Source organism: Aplysia californica, unplaced genomic scaffold (genome assembly GCF_000002075.1).
Source record: "Aplysia californica isolate F4 #8 unplaced genomic scaffold, AplCal3.0 scaffold00371, whole genome shotgun sequence".
Lineage (NCBI taxonomy): Eukaryota > Metazoa > Mollusca > Gastropoda > Aplysiida > Aplysiidae > Aplysia > Aplysia californica.
In genome coordinates, this window is record NW_004797641.1 from 108,969 (window position 1) to 126,779 (window position 17,811).

Sequence of the window (17,811 nt, forward strand, 5' to 3'; positions counted from 1 at the left end):
CGAATATGAAAAAATGTTATTCGGACTCTGATTCTTGTCCAGCATGACATCACTTCCGACTTCCTGTGACTCGTGAATCCGGCTTCCTGTCCTGCCTCACTCGTGACTCGCCTCAGGCTGGGTAGAGACCGGGATCGCTTCGGGCAAAAAGGCGTTTTGTGCAGGAGCCGAGTTTTAATCTTATGATGAATTTGAGGCCGGCCTGAAAAGTTAGAGCGCTTCTAATAAATGTTTATTTGTCAAGAGGTCATCAGAAGCAATTAAAGATGGCTTGTTAGCGTGTGTCGGGGTCGGATGGGCGGCCTGCACACGAGTGGCTGTGTGCGTGTCGGGGAGGGTGGTGGGAGGGGGGCACTATCGGTCCGGGCTTTGAACGTCGCATACTCGTCAGTCTTTTTCCCCCCAGCCACTGATCATTATTACAATAATAAGCCGCTCTTGACGTAGATCTCGGTAATGAATTCATTGAATTGTGCGCTGGTCTATGGAATCAAAAGTTGCCATATGCTCAGCTCTACACAGCAACACAACTTTTTCTTTGTAAACAATCGAGATGACACAGGCTTGTGTATTTGAACGAATCTGTTCTTTTTTTTTTGTTACACCTCATAATATGCAGGTGCCAGGTGGTCTGCTAATCTTCAATGTTACCTTTTTCTACAACAAAGAAAGTGGGAACCGTGGGGGGCGGGGGGGGGGGGGGGGGGGCGTATCAATGAGGCGGCGGGCATTGGATCGGCAGATAAGGTGTGGGGGAAACTAAAAAATGGCGGAAAATTGGAAGCACTGAACGTTTGATCTATAGAACGAAGACACTTCCTTTTTTCCGGACCCGAGTCCGAATAACATTTTTTCATATATTCGGACTCGAGTCCGAATATGAAAAAATGTTTTTCGGACTCGAGTCCGAATAACGACGGCCTTTCTAAATTACGATGTGACTGAAGAATCTCAGAGGCTCAGGAGGATAGGATTCACGGATTGTTGTCACTTTTCAGGCCTTCGCCTTCGCACTACGACTACGAATGATCAATACACTCCCTGAAATTCATCTAGGCGCCTAGCAGCACAGATGGCAGACGCACAGCAGATACTTTGTTTGCAAGGTCGATCGTGCATGAAACTTAAATTGATTAAAAACAAATATAGATCTAGATTCTACAAGGTGAATTAGACACAAACATCACTGTCTTGCCTTTAAATTTTGACAACAGAGATACGGAAACAAAAGATTACACACAAGAAGGGAAATTACCCTGGAAAAAAATACTGGCAAGGGAAGCCATTCTTAAAATTAAGATGAAGTTCATTCAGAGTGATCGATCATGAAGCTCTGTTAGCAGTTAGCGCAAAACAATGAAAAATGAAAACAAAACCGAATAATCTTTACACTAGGAGTTTGGCTGACTGAGCTCCGAAGAGACTGTGAACACTGTAAGTTACTTGTTATCTGGACCAAGATCTTCATCTGGTTTTAATTATAGTTTAAGGGGAAGGTAGACCAAAGGCTACTTGATAGAATCTAGATGGGTGGAAGTGATTCATCCTGCTACTACTACTACTGTATCGTATACACACGTATTGATTGAGTGAGGCAAACCAAGTGTGATCGTGCAAGCGTTTGATGCTCAGGAGCCAAGCCTCATAGCCACCCTCCTCTTCGACATTGCTTCTCCTGTCCAGATAATCAAAGCTGGGGTGATTCTCATGTTGACTAGCATCCTCATCAGTACCTCGTATTGTACCCTGTTGTACGCGTCTTGTCTAAGTCTTTATTAAGTCCAATTCAACCTCTACTATTTTTTCTCTCCGCTCAAAACCATCATCATGTCAAGCGCCATTTGCCGATCAGCGCGATCTTAAGATGACGCAGAACCATATGGCGATCCGCAGAAAGCGCGGCCATCTCGAGATGGGCACGCCATCTACGGATTATTTCCGAAAATGAATAGAGTCGCGTGATCTATCTTGGATATATATATAAATAGATCTACAAAAACCTCTCTCTCCCTCTCTCTCTCTCTACCCCCCTCTCTCTCTCTCTCTCCCTCTCTCTCTCTCTCTCTTTCACTCTCTCTCTCTCCCTCTCTCTTTCTTTGCCACTCTCGCCTCTATGATGTGTGTATATATATAATATAATAATATGTTGTGTGTGTGTTACCAAGCGATCGGCAGATGGCGCAATCTTAAGATTGCGCAGCTCTATTCATTTTCGGAAATAATCCACAGATGGCGCACCCATGTCGAGATGGCCGCGCTTTCTGCGGATCGTCATATGGTTCTGCGCCATCTTAAGATCGCGCTGATCGGCAAATGGTGCTTGACAATCATACACATCAGAGGCTAGGACTGTGTGCAGCGTTCATCCAAGTGTTTTTGCCTTTACGACGATAGCTGCCTAAAGTAGGGGGTAGCAGAATCTTCTCCAGTTCAGGTGTCGGCATTTGAGCCACAATCTTTTCGGGTAGTTTCCCTATTGTGTTCTGCCTGGTGAATAATCTGTTGGATGCAATCTTGCTTTGGTCTTTCTCAGGCTTGGGTACTGGTGCCAGATGGCTGTCCAGCCAGTCAGTCGATATCTGTCCGTTTTCAAGACTGTTGATAAAGGCCTTTGTTAAACCAGATCTGCCTCACTCAGCTGCCTCATGTGTAAGTTTCGCAAGCCATCGGGTCTAGGTACCGTGTCTTTTCCGCTCATGATGGTGCGCTTTTAAAAGTTACAGTTTCAGATGTGAGCACAACGTCAGATGTTTGGCTTGTGAAGTGCATTTGGAGGTTCTTCAACATGTTCATCTTTCAACTTCATTCTTTTTCCAAGATACTGACTGAATAGGCATTTTTCCTTTCTCCCCATCGCTTCTGACCCAGATGTTGTCTTCTTGTTGGAAGTCTGACTTACTTTTCTGTCGGTTCTTCATTGCTTCATCATACAGATCCCAAAACTTATGCAGGGCTTTGTCAGCTGATACCTCCTTACATGTACAAAATTGCTCATATTTTCTGCCCTTTGCTTCATTGGCTACCAACTTGAATCTGCTTGATGCCTGTTTGCTTTCATCTCTAAGCTCCTGGTCAGATCATTTCCATGAGGTCCTAACGTACTTCATTACTTACTGTTGAGGTCTGTAGGCTGGTGATGGCTAGGTCGATTGCTCTGTCGGAGTCCACTGTCCTCATTGCCATTCTGGTCATGTTCCCATCGTTAATGGCATATTAGGTCACAGTGATCCAGAGCATCTTCCAGTCCTTCACCCTGTGGGTTGGTGATGTTATTCCCCCACAACTGTCATCTTGCATTGAAATCTCCACAGAAGATCAATTCACCAGGTAGACTTCTTTGCATCTCGTCAAGCACCATCCAATCTGCTTCCTTCATTTTATGCAGTTGCATACGTAAACATTTATGATGTTCCTAACTGGTTGCTTCTGAAGTTCTACGCCAACAAGATGCAGGTTGTCTGTGTTCTATCTGCCGATGTCTAACTCTCTTCAATCTCATTTTTCACCATGATCAGCTGGCCATGTCCTTTTCTATTGTAAATCAGCTCCTTGAACCCCATCGCTCCAAAAGTTCTTCTTTCACCTAGCTTGGTTTCTTGTAGGCAAATGATGTCTGCTCTGTACATTACCTTTTCTATTACTGTCCTTCTTTGCTCCACACTACTGCAGTTCCAATATAAAAATCCTCAGGTGACAAGGCGTTCAGACTTTATCCTGTGTCTTCTTGCGCCAGCTCTCTTCTTCTTTTTCCTCCCACCTCTCTTCCCTCTTCTCCTACCTTTCTGACCCTCAGAAGAGCATCTGCAAGGAGCATGAACACTGTTGCTCCTGCGAAAGCTCTGTGTAAAAAGAAATTGATCCATGCATGGTTTGCAAGGTGATGAGGAACTAAAATGGTCACCCTAGCTGAGTCTCTTGCTAGGGAAAGGCTGGGCATGGCCATGGTCATAACCATTGGGTGTATACGCCTGGTGCCGCCTCTCTCGCTCCACCAGACGTCGCCCACGCTTGCCACTGACCTTCCGTCAGCTATTCAGCCCATAGGCACATGACACCAGTCAGCCAAAGCTGAACCGTTGGCTTGGGCACAGTACACTTACTGTGTGGGAGTCCTGACCTTTGTCTCTATTGAGATCGTCTGCCCATGATTGCGATGACACAGGCTGGCTCTAAGGTACTCCTTCTGACTCCCTCCGTCACCATCCATCCCCTGCTGCCAGGATTTCTTGGGTCATGACTGGGTGTCATTTCCCCATGACTGGGGGTGAGTCAGAGACTAGGTAGGGCGTGTCCACAAGTCATGCCCGGTGACAGTGTGGGCCTACACAAGCTCCTACGGATTCTCACCTCAGCCCTGCTCAGATAACCCGCCGAGCTCTCGATCACCCCCTTGGCAAGTCTCTAGAGTGAGCTTGCCATCAGGACAGTCCTTTCGGAAACCTTTATGCCATTGCTTGATGTCTGCCTCTATAAAGTATGTGTGCTGCTTCAATTCTTCCACCTCCTCAGGTTTCAGTTTGCTCACTCTCTTTCCCATCCTGACTCCTCTCCCTGCTGTTATCGCTGCTGCCTCTGTTGTTGTTGTTGTTGTTGTTGTTGCTATTGTTGTTGTTGTCACCGTTGCTGTTGTCACCGTTGCTGTTGTTGCTGCCGTTGTTGTTGCTGTCGTTGGTGGTATTGCAGTAGTTCCAGCACAACTCCGCAGCACACTGCTATAGAATAATGGGTCCGGCTTGAACGTTGAGGTTTTTCAGCAGTCATCCCTGGGTCCTTTCTGTGAGTTGAACAGACCCAAGTAGATCTCTCCACACCCTACAGCGAGCACATGGATGTGTGGATGACTGGTCATATGTACTGCCACCGACCAGTGGGATAATAATACTCACAGTCACAGGCTCTCGCCGAGACAAGCACGCGCACAGATCTCTCAACACTGACTTTGAACTGACGCCGCTCTCAGGTGTTTGTTACTATAAGATAAGAATTACTGTTTCCTGTCATTTTCTCTCTGCTTCGGTTTTCAGGCCGACCCGATGATATACAGTCATTTTTGTACTCACATGGCCAGTCCCATCTTCTGAATCCTGATTTGTGTTTCCCATCTCTTACCTCTTGTTTTCCATGTACCGTATCAAATTTTCCATTATATCCCCTATATCCCAACTTTAATTCTGTAAGTGTGCTCCGTTTTCCTTTAACAGCTCATGGGGTGGAACACTTGAAGCAGGCCAAAAATATTAAATAATAATAATATAATAAGTATTATGCATCACTGTCACCAATATCCAAATCATATGTGCTGTTCAAGCTCATGTTTTCAACAGCTTAATTTAATACTGTGTTATTCTGAATCAAAGCTTGGTCCCCATGAGATTTCTTTGATGTGTATCCTCTTCGGAAGCGAGTTTATTTTTACTTTCCCTAACTTACAATTCGCCCAGCACGACTACTTGGGTCCATAATATTATTATGTCAATTTGGTCAGATCATTGCGGTCAGAATCAAACTTTCATGTAAGAAATGTAACAATCTGACAAGACTAATATCGAAAACGCTCCCTCTTGAGAGAGGTAATGTGACTCTCTTTACATAGCACCAGTCGTCGTATTTCAAGGACCCAAATGATGGGGAAACAACTAGTTGTTGATTGATATCTCTAAGAAGAAACAAGGACAGTTTGAATCGCCCAGACGTAATAAAAGATTGTAACATCAAGTCTTAAAGAAATTGTAAAGCAAGACTGCATTGTGTCGCAACAATACATTCACTGGTCAGAGCAGATGGCCTAAAAAAACAGTGCTACACAGTCTTCGATTACACCCCACCACCCAGCACCCACCCTTACATGACTAGATTCAAGGTAGTTCTAATTATGCCTTTTAGAAGCACACATGATGTGTCTTGGTACCACCAGCAGTGTGCGTTACATCGTTACATCGCATAGTGCAGGGGTTGAGTCTGTTAAGCTCATGTAACTTGATACTCTCATTGACAATGAGCGCATTGTTTTCAATCATTTAATTCATTTGTGCAGGCGATATGATTTCAAGACAATTATTGAGAGGAAAGATTTTATTGGTGTTTTCCACTGTTCAACAAACCTGCTTGGGTGTCTGAGAAAACAGTGTTGCCATTTGGCCTACAAAGATAAGTGGTGCAGTCTCTACTCACGGGTACAAGCTGTCCGTGATTTTATGTGTTGAGTATTCCCGTTATATGTGCCTGACTGTACTATAATATAATGCTCATTTTTGACAGCCGCTGAATGGAAAAAGAAGGCTGTTTTGAAGGATTACTTTCAACCTATGAACTAGACATTTTTATGCATGTTAATAGTGGCCATAAAATTGAAATCTACTTTCTACAGTCTACAGATTTCTCTTGAGAACAAGTGAGAATGGCACAGTCTTTGAGTGACAAACGCCAAGAAATGTACAAATGCAGAACACCACCTTGGAAAGATGTGTATCGACAGGTATAATTCTCTATCCTTTATGTGTAAAAGTACGTATACCCACAGATTTACTAGACAAAATGGATTTTATATTATGTGATTATTTTGTTAATTGCTCTGTTTCTAATTCATATTTAGTCAATTTTTCTGTAATATCATACACATTACACGGATAGTCCCTGTGGTCAAATAGATGTATAGGTTGAAATTGATTAAGTCCAGTCAGTTGTCATCTTATATATCTGACAAATCTGTCATGCAATCCAACCTATCTTTCTTTCAATTGGACAATCAGTCTTTCAATCCAGACCTCTATTCTATTTGATCAGTCTGTCTATCATCCAGTTCAACCAATCTGTTGTCCTCAGAGGTGTAAAGACAGGCTTAAGCAGAACAGGGAGAGGGTCCTTGCATTGCGACGGATGCTGAACACTCATAAGGACTCCGAATTCAAATCTGAGGTTATCGACCCCTGCGAGGACCCGGCAGAGGAGCAGTTGGACATTCGGGACATAATGGCTGCTGAGTGGTCACAGCTACAGGCAGAGAGACTGGCCACAGGGGATGCTGGCATCTCTGATGACAAGGTGAGTTGGGCAGGAACCATAGGATAATTAATTAACACCTGTCACATAGGAAACTTGACAGTCCGTTACCTAGAATTACAAAGTTCTATCTGGCATTTTTGACCGTCTTGAGTTACTAAGATCATGAGATCAGAATCCATGTGTTCTAGCTGCTCTTTCAAAATCAGAAAATCATTCAAAGTCGTTATCAAGATATTCAAAGAATCGCATTAAAAAAGCTTAACTTACTGTGAAACTCAATTTTTTTAAACATCAAATTTCTCAAAACTAGGTTCTGAGCAGATAGAACTTTGTAATTTTAGAGTAGCACCTTGTTACACTGGGACTTTGACACTTGTTCTAGGCATAGTGTCTCTGTAAGTGATTTTTACATGAAAGGTGCCACTGCAGACGGCCATTCCTCTACCATTCATTTGTTCTTTGGCTGGCTTTATTCTGTGTCAAGATATCCACGGGCAAAAGGGAAATAAAGTTGAATCTTCTCTCATAGCAACCTTTATATAAGACAAACACATGTACAAATGGCCACTTCCCATTTCCTCCCATGCATATTTCTTACATTATAATGACACTGTGTATGAGGGCCACCTGTCTAATATGGCCACTTCTCTCCTCAACAGATGGTGGCCGTTTAAGACTGTTTTGAATGTAGTTGGAAGTGGGAATGTAGCCTTCAGTAAGTAAAAGGCTGATGCTCAAGGCAGAATTGTTAAACTAAGGGGTTCTTGAAAGAGTTTGATCCTTCTAGTCTTGCTGTTTTGACTATTTATGATACATTTTGTATTTTTCTACTATCATAAAGTGGTCTGAAATTTTAAAAAAATTATTTGGCATTTAGTTCATTGAACATATAATGACTCTCTATAAATTCTTGAGACCATTCATATTTGACATCTCTAATGTATCAATAACAACATTTCAGCTCCCCCACCACACCCCCATTCCCTCCTCCCATCCCCCACATAATATACTTTTGAATTTCTCCTTTTCAGTTTTTTGACATTGAAGGGGCTAATATCCATGACATGATATCTTGGTTTGAGGAAATCCAAGAGGAGCTGAAACTAGAAGGTTGGTTTGTGTACCTTTTCCTATCTTCCAACTGACTCATTAATGGTTTGGCTGTAGTTGAAATAGATATGTGGGTGGTTGGTGGGTGCTCTGGTGTGGTTTATTCCCTTCTTTTATATCAAACATTTATCTTTCTTATATCTCCTTTTTTTTTTTTTGTTACTCTCCTGTGAGATCTCTAGTCTTCGGCACTTGACGTACATAACCTTTTTGTGTTGAAAGTGCCATAAACTCTTACTAAAACTAAATCAAATTGGATGTGTAACAAAATAAACAGAAGTGAAGCCCTGTTATATTGTCAGCTAAAAAGAAAATATGGGGGTGATGCTTAACAGGATTCAGATTGACACTCTTTACATTTTTCACCTAAATTGGCACAAATTTTGTGTTCTTAGCCTGCTTGAGAAATCAGACCATCACAAGTTTTAACCCTTCCAGCCCCATGCGCGTATATTTTCAGCAGCGTATGTACCTCCCACTGTCCCAAGAGGCGTATATTCTCAGTTTTTTGGGGGTACTGAACTTGCGCATTTTTCTAAATTTGCTAACCGTATTAAACTTTAATTTCTGTATTTTTTTCATTTACCTTTAAACATTGTTATATTTTATTGTCTAAACCTCATTACAAAGTTTCTACATCACTTTTTAGAATGCATGCTTGTTTTTTTTTTATACTGCTGTATTGGCTGGGACTGGCTTGGGGTAAGGGAGTGCCCAGAAATGGCTGGGGCTGGAAGTCATATGGTTATGCCATTCAGCTGAGTACATAGAACAGAAATGTGTTAGAGATCAACTGAGAGGTGACTGTGGTCAAACCTGTTCTAATAGCCACCTGTCCAAGGAATTACCTGTACAAACAAACACTCCCCATTTCACCCTTTGCATTTTTTGAAAATATATTTTAATGGCACTGTTCAAGACGTCCACCTTTCCAAGACCATAATTTTACTCCTCAACAAGGGGTAGCCCTTGTGGACAAATTGGACTGTTTATTTTTATCTTTACCACGTATCCGTCGAAAAGCCATTGATATCATGAATTAATATTCATCACTTTTCCTGTATTTTTTTTTTTTAAGTTATATATAGTGTGTTAATGTTTTAATTAATTTTTGTTTTGTACTGGTCGTGGTATTGACGTAATTTTTTCAGTGAAAACCTCATTTTGTCATTGATTGAGAACCTAGCTCTTCCCAGGTGTGTTTGGCTTAAATTTTGTTTGTTTTGTTGTTTGTTTTTTTTGGGTTGTAGTTTTGAATGTTGTTGTATTTTGGTTTTGTTAGTCTGTTTTCTGGTGTTTGTTTAATTTGTTTGTTTTTTCTAAGGGGATGTAAATCTCATAATTTAAGAAACTGTTGTATATCTCTGGGTTTTTTAAATGATTTTCATATTTCAAAATTTGTGGTTATAATTTGTGCCTTCAGAACAGCAGTTGCTGAATCAGCAGGATCTATGTGACGAGTATGTGAAGAGAGAAGAGGAAGAACTGTGCACCTCCTTGAAATCGTTATCAACCCTCGATGTTATTTGTCCATTATGTGAAAGGTGGGTCCCTTAATTTTTCAGGCTTGCTCCTTTAGTTCAATTGTTATAATGCTGGAGTAAGGAGCCCTGGTTCAAATCCCAGAGTGGGCATTTTTTAACTCTGGGTGTTTTGTGGAGTTCTCAAGGTTCTCAGCCCATTTAGCTTGGTCGTATCAGAGATAAATGTTAAATTTGGAGGTCCTGCCTCTTAAATAATCTAGAAATGTTGATAGTGGCTTTAACCCCAATAAACTTACACTTTAGAAAAATTGTACTGCTGTTCCTGAGAAAGAGCCAGTGTCACCAGATTGTGAAATCAAACGTTTGCTCCCCTTTCAAAGAGTCTTTTATGCTCTGAGCTCAATGGCTTTTATCAGATCGACAACTCATAGGCCATAAGATTTTGAGGGGATAGTTTAAAAATGCTAACCTTTCACTTTGTTAAAGGAATCTTCTTCTCTTTTTCACATTTATTGTACAAAATATGCACAATTAAAGAAATAGAATTTGAAATTGGTAATATCACCTGTTTTTGTTTTTTTTAACAAATTCAAATTTGTTTTGCCTCTTGTGAACGTATGTGACACGTGATAACAAAATGAGTTACTTCTCATATTTTAGTCTTGTTGAAATAGATATAATATGTCGAATTGATAGGCTGAGTTTTTACAATTCATTAGTTTAAAATAATAAAAGACTTGAAGAAAATGCCATCAGTTGAAAATCTATAGATTTACTGCTTTGTTGACTCTCTGCTGATATCTCTATTTGTGGATTGCAAGAAGTAATTCATTTTGTCAGCATGTCCCACATATGGACCTATATTTTGGGCTAAGGTTCCTCCCCATCAGTCGGTCTTTTGTTTTCTTTATCACTTGAGCTCACCTGTCATAACAGACCAAAACACAACACTCTTGGTCTACATCTGAATAGTGTTTTACAACCTCATCGTCAGCTTGTCTGGTCTCAGGTTCCTACTTGAAAAGCTAAGATACTGAAAACCGAAAACCCGGCTGAACCGAAGAAAAGCTTGCGGTCCTGCAGATAACAGTTTAAATGGACTATGTATAAAAATTCCCTTTTGCTAGAGGAACAAAAAACATGATAAGAGGTGGTACTGCATTAGCTGTTACCAGAAGAAAAAAGTTTTGTTTTCTGAACTTTTCCATGTATTACTTCCAGTTTTTTTTTGTATTTGAGCATAATAAAATCAATATCTTGGTTGGGGCATAGTCATCATTTTATATTTTCTGCCCTTTAGGAATTCTTTGTTGGAAAACAAAGGTGTGATTGTGTGCAAGTGTGGCCTCAGAATCAATACAGAGGTGAGTTTCAGTGTGGTGATCAGCTACAAACTTATTGTGTATCAGCCTCTGGTTTTAAATATTTTTGAAAGATCAAAGTCTGAAAATGAATTCATTGGTAATGGCATGTAACGATTGGTTTATTAAGAAAATAAAAATGTGTTGCATCACAGTCAGATCAGGCACATGTAAAAGCTATTTAGCTGATTTAGCAGATTTCCGCTTCTGCCTTTTCCTCCGCTAAACTCTGCTCCGTCACTTTCTATAAACATAATCAAGATTGTCAATATTTGGTAAGTGACTCTTACTTGAAATTATCTTCGATATCCTCAAATTGGTATAAAATAACCTTGCTTTGATAAATTGATGGGGGGTTTTTTTTCAGCATTCTAGGGTTAAACAGTATAATAATAATGGGTGTCTCGTGAAAATGGTCTTCTGTCGCAATCACTCGGAAAGTTCCCCCTTTTTAGAAATTCTGAGTTGAGACCCATGTTAAAGTTGTTAAAGTGAAGGGTGATTTGTGGGAAAGAAATGTTTGAAGTGTCTTGCTTTGAGTTACTAAATGTAAATGAGATGTATTTTGTGCTCATGACCCTTTTATCAAAAGATTTAGAGAGAGTCCTTTTTTTATTCTTTAGCCCAAGTAGCTTCACAAAACGCTAAGGAATTGTTCTGAGATGATTATTTTAAGACTAAAGTTTCCTTAGAATCTATTGCTCAGTATAGATTACATTAAATCTTTATTTCCGGCTAGCCAGAAGTGGCTTGCGGTCGGAACCGTTGTGCTGGGGAGCTGCTGACCGCGGGTCGGGCACATTCCTTTGCGACGACTTCGACATCAAATTACTTTTTGGCAGTTGCCGAAAACAGGTCTCTTTTATCGGGAGTTCATTCGTTTGATGAATAACTATCAAAATAGTTCACTTGTTTTGATTTAATGACCAATGTAGTGAAGTTTTTGTCACCAAAAACGGGCCCCGGCATAGTAGGTTTACCTCCCTCTGAGATAAAGAGTTAAACACACTGTGTCTCCTGGAGTTTTGTTCCTTATTACCTCTTGAGAACCCCAGAACAATGCCTTTTCGATACAATTCATCTTTTTCTGTTCTCACCACTAAAAATACCTTTCAGCAAGACGGCATTACCTTGAAGAATGTTCAAGAAAGTCTGGAGGCAGGCGCGAATGAGCATAGTGCTGTCTGCGGGTCCAAACCGGTGTTCTCACTTGATGAAAAGTTTGGAACTTCTACACTGACTATGTCATGCCAAGTAAGTACATTTTTGTTTTGTGTTTCCTAATTAGTGTACAAAACATAATAATAATAATAAGAGCATTTGTATCCTGCCTTTCCCCACAGCATGGGCCCAAGGCGTACATAGAAGATTAAAAACGCATTCATACTAACACCATACAAATTCATCATGTGCGCACTTTTTGACAGCAACATTCTTTCAGACGATAAAAAATGCTCATACAAAAACATCTGTAATTCTCAGACGTGCAGAACTACTTTTTAACCTTTCTGTCCTGAGTTTTTCAGAAATAGTCTTCGTAAGCAATTGGATCATTTATAGGACAGGCTAACAATAATAACAGGTGAATTCATTATGACAGCTCATCCACAGTCAGGAGCCAATATAATTTGGGGCTATGAGAGATTTGCATTGCATCTGGAACAGATTTTAGCTCTATTGGTTTAATAAAATTTAGTGGTGTCAGCTGTGTTTGACAGTTTATTTTTTAGGCAGTGCTGTTGTACAGAAAAAATGTAAATTGGGGAATGAAAAATGGCCATATGTACAGGTGGCTTTCTTATACAGGTGGCTGTCTAAGCAGGTTTGACTGTATTTCTTTTTATCAAATTGCTGTTATGACCATTAATTTAATTATTTGATTATTGATTTAAACTTTCATTTAGTATCATTGATTCATTACTTTTGTGGTCTCAATCAGCATATTCCGCTTATTTGTTAATGTAATAAATTCTTTCAGGAAAGCTTCACATCAGATCTTAATGAAAAATTGAAGGTTCAATACTTATCAAGTTGCTCATTGTCATTGATTTACTTCCTCTCAGTAATTCATGTCAGTTGTGCATACATGTTTAGGATTTTTAAAAACCCAAAATTTTAAAAAATAGGTAAGAAATGTCTTTGTCCTTCCTTTTCTTTCGCTCCTCATCCCACCACCCCTCTTTTCTTGAAATGTATGAAACTTTTGTTTGTTGTCTTTTTTTTTCAGGACTGCGACTTCCTTTTCATTGTGATTTGATGGTTGACTGCGCTAAGCTGTACTGTGGCCTTCATCTGTATATAGAGCATATTTTCCTTCATTTTTTCACATTGAATGCAACCAAATTACAATATGTGCTTGACACTCGAAATACACTGCCTGAATCGAAATTGTGTTGTTTGCTTTCAATTTGTCAACATTATATTATACATATATTATTGTTTGTGAAATTTGATTTTGCAACTTCCTCTGTTTTTTGGGATACCGGTGGTATGCCACTTTTGTTCTTTAGGGTCAATGTCTTCTCTCTATACTTGCTGCATATTTTTCTATGCCTCATGTCATCTTGGTGTAAGACTGATCCCCAAGCAGAGAAGTTTATATCAACCATCTGTTGATGTGCTATACCCCACTTAGTTGACTTAGGCTCTTGTTGCCCTGATAGGAATGATGGTGGAAAGACACACACACACAAACACACACACACACACACACACACACACACACACACACACACACACACACATACACACACACATACAAACACACATGCACTCACACACACACTCATACAAACTCTCGCACCGTGTGCACACACACACACACACACACACACACACACACACACGGTGGCTAAGAGATTGCGTTGTACGAATGGCACCATTTACCAGGAGAGGAGTTGTACCCTTTGTTTTAGTAAGAGTTTTATGGTGCTTGCAAAACACAATTAGGTAATATAGGTGCCAAAGATTAGAGGTGTTCCAGGAGAGTAACAAACCCAGAGAAGAAAGAGAAGAGATCAGGATGATAGATAATTAATAGTAAGTTTGATTGGTGTCAGTGGTCTAGTGGTTAGGCTCTCGCACTCTCAACTGTAGTAAGGTCGGTGGTTCGTATCCTGTCAGAGGCTCTTGGTAAAGGCACTTTACACAACTCTTCCTCACTTTACCCAGGTGGGAATGGGTACTCGACTCTAGACAGCGAAAGGTTTTGTCTGTTTGTTAGTGCTTCAGAACTTAAACAGCTGCCTGCACTGTATGCTTCCCAGGAGGCTGAGAATGATTCTCAGTGTTCTTGTGTTTGCTGGGGTAATGATAATAGTAATAATAAATATAGTGTAGTGTAAAGTGCATAGATCATTCAGTTGAAAGGGTGTATGCACTATTAAAAAATGCCATTTATTACTATTATTCCAAAGTTAAGCAGTTATTTTGTCAATAACGTACTTCCATTTGTCTACTGGAATGCTGTCTTTTTCTGAACCCCTTGATGGCCCTTATAATACGGGTCGAAGCAGCCTGCTTGGTAAATGACTACCATTGTCACTTGTGTTGATAGCACCGTAAACATTAATGTACAGTCATATTATAAGTTGAAGAGTCTTTGCTTGTGATTATAGTCCAGGGGGCTGGGCTCGTCCAAGGTGCGGGTGAGCCTAGTTTAAAGCTTGATTTACTTACTGACGTGTTTGATAGTACATGTCTGTGTAATAATTTTGATTTTTTTTTTTTGCATGCGAAAGGCATAAGTTTACATGGTGCTCTTGTGTGGTTTGCGCCTTCTTTCCTAATAAACTTCTTTCATTCTTGTCTCTCCTTCTTTTTGCATGTATTACTATCTCTCTCTCTCTTTATCTCTCTCTCTCTCTCTCTCTCTCTCTCTCTCTCTCTCTCTCTCTCTCTCTATCTCTCTCTCTCTCTCTATCTATCTCTCTCTCTCTCTCTATCTATCTATCTCTCTCTCTCTATCTCTCTCTCTCTCTCTCTCTCTCTCTCTCTCTATCTGATCTATCTCTCTTTTGCAACACATGTAATCGTTAGCAGTTATCTTAATCGTTAGCAGTTATCTTACTTGACCTAGACGTGTTGCAAATGCCGTAGAACTTATTAACACGTAAAGTGTATGACTGAGCTGGAAAGTCTGACTCTTTACTACATGCACGCCTTCATTTTCCTCATCGTCGAGCCTCCACAAAATTGTTTGTTTGTTTGTTTTTGTAAAGTGCTTTACGGCGCTCACAACTGAATAAGGTCATATGAGCGCACGGGACACACCTAATATTTTCAGTTGGTAGGAAATTTTTGAATTTTGCCCGGGTGGCGGCCGAAGCCTACTCTTAACGATTTTAGACCACCAAGGGATCTTTAACGTGCGCAGCTTGCACACGGGCCCTCCGAGATTTTTCGCCCTTGTCCGAGAAGGCTAGGTGTAGATCTTTCCTACCAGAAGATCAGGGGTGTGGCGGAAAGACAGCAGTAAGGAGGAGCCTAGGAGTAGCAGTAGAAAGGCTGCAGAAAGAGTCAGGAGCCCAGAGGAGGGGGGCAAAGGAGGTGACGGGGTGGGGGCAGAAAGTGGAAATGAAAGCAGACAACAGAACATTGCTAGAGAGCAGGAAAGAAAGTGAAAGGAGACAATTTTAGAGGAGAAAATTTTTCGGTCGCTACCCGGATTCGAACCCGGGACCTTTTGAATGAGAGGCCAACACCTTAACCTCTAGGCCACGAGAGCCCCTCAAAATTGTAACTGGGGTCTGTGGTGTGACAGTGTCATATTTCACTGTTTCAAACAAAAGATCTGAGTTCAATTTCCGAATGGGGGTGAAACTTTTTATCGAGTATCTCAGTCTTTCTGCAAAGATGTTGTATCCCTCTCAGCTCAGGTCGGCCCTGACAGGCAGGGTCGCAAATCCGCCTCCTAAATTATCTAAATTGTATCGACCGCTGCGTAAAACACCACCAATAATAATTAATGTATTTTTTAAGATGTAGCAGGCTGGGTGCCAGTTTAGTCAAACTTATATTTTCTACACTGCATAGTTATATTTTTCCTTTAAAAACAAGAAACATAAAAAAATAGATCTTTCGGTGATACCAGTAACTCAAAAATATGCTTAATGATTGATGAGAACCTGAAGACTTTGGTGGGGATCGGTCTGCGGTACCCTCTAGTGGTTAGGCTACTGGATCTGTCATCGCGAGATCACGGGTTCTGGGGTTCGCCTGTCAGCTCTGTTCGACGTGTGTCCTTGGAAAAGACACTTTTCACAAATTCCCTATTTTGTTCGGTCCTTTAGGAGACAGACATAAGACTCGGAGGGCCTGCCTCTAATAATCATATAACTAAATAGTGTTGAAAAAAAAGGGCGGGGGGGGGGGGGTAAATCTACCATTTCACATTTAAATTTTTCTGAAATCACCGTATCACATTTGAAAACATGCTGAAGCGCACGTTAGCACAATAAAGTATGACTCTGATGTTGGTGATGTACTTTTAGACTAATTATTTCCTTCGAGACACACAGGACAGAGCCACTGAATTCTGCAGTTCTTACGAAAACATTTATTATTTATTCATTTTTATAAGACAGGTTCAAGAATGCTTTGTGACATTTCCCCTGTCAATATTGTGTTCTTTACTCTGTGCAAACATGGGTGTAGGTGGCGTCTAGGTGTACTTTATTAAACACCCCCCCATCCAAAAAAACACCCAAAAAACCCCCATAAGAATTACTGCTGATATACATGTATAAATATAGTAGGCTATAAAAATAACAAAACAAAACAAAAGAAGGAATTATAATATAATATGCCGAGTTTCACATGCTAAGAACAAAATAACATTTTAATATATTCATTTGTCTTAAACAAGATATTATGCAAACCCCGGCTTATCATATTCTTTACGGATAAAACTTTCGTCTTTTAGAGTATGAAGAATGTTTGTATTTATCATAAGCATGCCTTCCAAGAGCTGTTCACTGATCTATGTATGTATATCATTATAATAACAACTGATCTATGTGAAAAAAGAGAAAATAGAAGAAATATTGAAGAGTCTTCAAAAATAAAGTCTTCAATACATGTTGTGTGACAACGCTCACGTATTTATGTGAGCGTGTGTGTGCGTGTGTGTGTGTGTTTGTGTGTGTTCATGTGAGTGTGTGTGTGTGTGTGTGGGCGCGCGTGTGGTAAAGGCTCATAATAGTAAAAGAGCTGCGCGGTAATAACGCATCAGTAGACAGCAAACAGAAGGCCAGGGTAAGAAGCAAAATAATGGTATTTGAGAACAGACCTTGTTGACTGGTCAAGAAGAACGCAATCTAGACAGAGTAAGTTGTCTAGCTGAAAGAAAGAAGAAGAAGGATACACAGAACTGCAGACATATCATTATTATGTAGTTCTGCAGCATTAGTGAGTAGGCTAGATATATATATATACTATTTATGGCCTGCCACTCCAGTGAGAGAAAAAATAGCAGTTCTTCACGATTGGTGAAGAACGATAATTATACTTGGACAGGCATGCACAGAGCAGCGATATTTTTTACACGACATGATATTGCTATCAAATACTGTTTACTGTTGGTTGACCCCGTTACGCAATGTTTGATGTCTGCTTTCGCCATCTCGCCTCGTCTCTCCACATTGCTACGGGAGGGGAGTCAGGAAACTCAGCCAACAAGCGACAAGGCTGAAATGAGAGGAAGATGAGGTCGATACAGATACAGTTTGATGATAATTGATAGTACATGTACATGTATAGGTGGTAAGCCTTTAATTTTAGGTGGCATCCTCGTCGTCACCTTCATCATCATCATCATCATCATCATCATCATCATCATCATCATCATCATCATC

The 17,811-nt window shown here is 40.5% G+C and overlaps 1 protein-coding gene across 2 annotated transcripts; it reads left to right on the plus strand.

The window, feature by feature from the left end:
* Nucleotides 1-1,327: 1,327 nt before the first annotated feature.
* LOC101860831 (RPA-interacting protein A) lies at nucleotides 1,328-13,345 on the plus strand. 2 transcript variants are annotated; one of them, XM_005103415.3, is made up of 8 exons: nucleotides 1,328-1,434; nucleotides 6,368-6,475; nucleotides 6,823-7,041; nucleotides 8,034-8,112; nucleotides 9,536-9,656; nucleotides 10,897-10,960; nucleotides 12,074-12,211; nucleotides 13,185-13,345. In XM_005103415.3, exons 2-8 carry the CDS (start codon nucleotides 6,398-6,400, stop codon nucleotides 13,212-13,214), a joined length of 729 nt encoding a protein of 242 aa, XP_005103472.1. In that variant the 5' UTR covers nucleotides 1,328-1,434; nucleotides 6,368-6,397; the 3' UTR covers nucleotides 13,215-13,345. The 2 variants fall into 2 exon arrangements, with proteins under 2 accessions (XP_005103472.1, XP_005103470.1); XM_005103413.3 differs by lacking the exon at nucleotides 1,328-1,434 and adding an exon at nucleotides 1,508-1,698.
* Nucleotides 13,346-17,811: the final 4,466 nt, after the last annotated feature.

Excerpts from the sequence above, each read along its gene's own strand:
- LOC101860831 (XM_005103415.3), top strand. The coding sequence starts at position 6,398 with ATGGCACAGTCTTTGAGTGACAAACGCCAAGAAATGTACAAATGCAGA. Across the intron at positions 7,042-8,033 it reads CTGGCATCTCTGATGACAAG|TTTTTTGACATTGAAGGGGC; the intron begins GTGAGTTGGGCA and ends TCTCCTTTTCAG. Across the intron at positions 8,113-9,535 it reads AGAGGAGCTGAAACTAGAAG|AACAGCAGTTGCTGAATCAG; the intron begins GTTGGTTTGTGT and ends TTGTGCCTTCAG.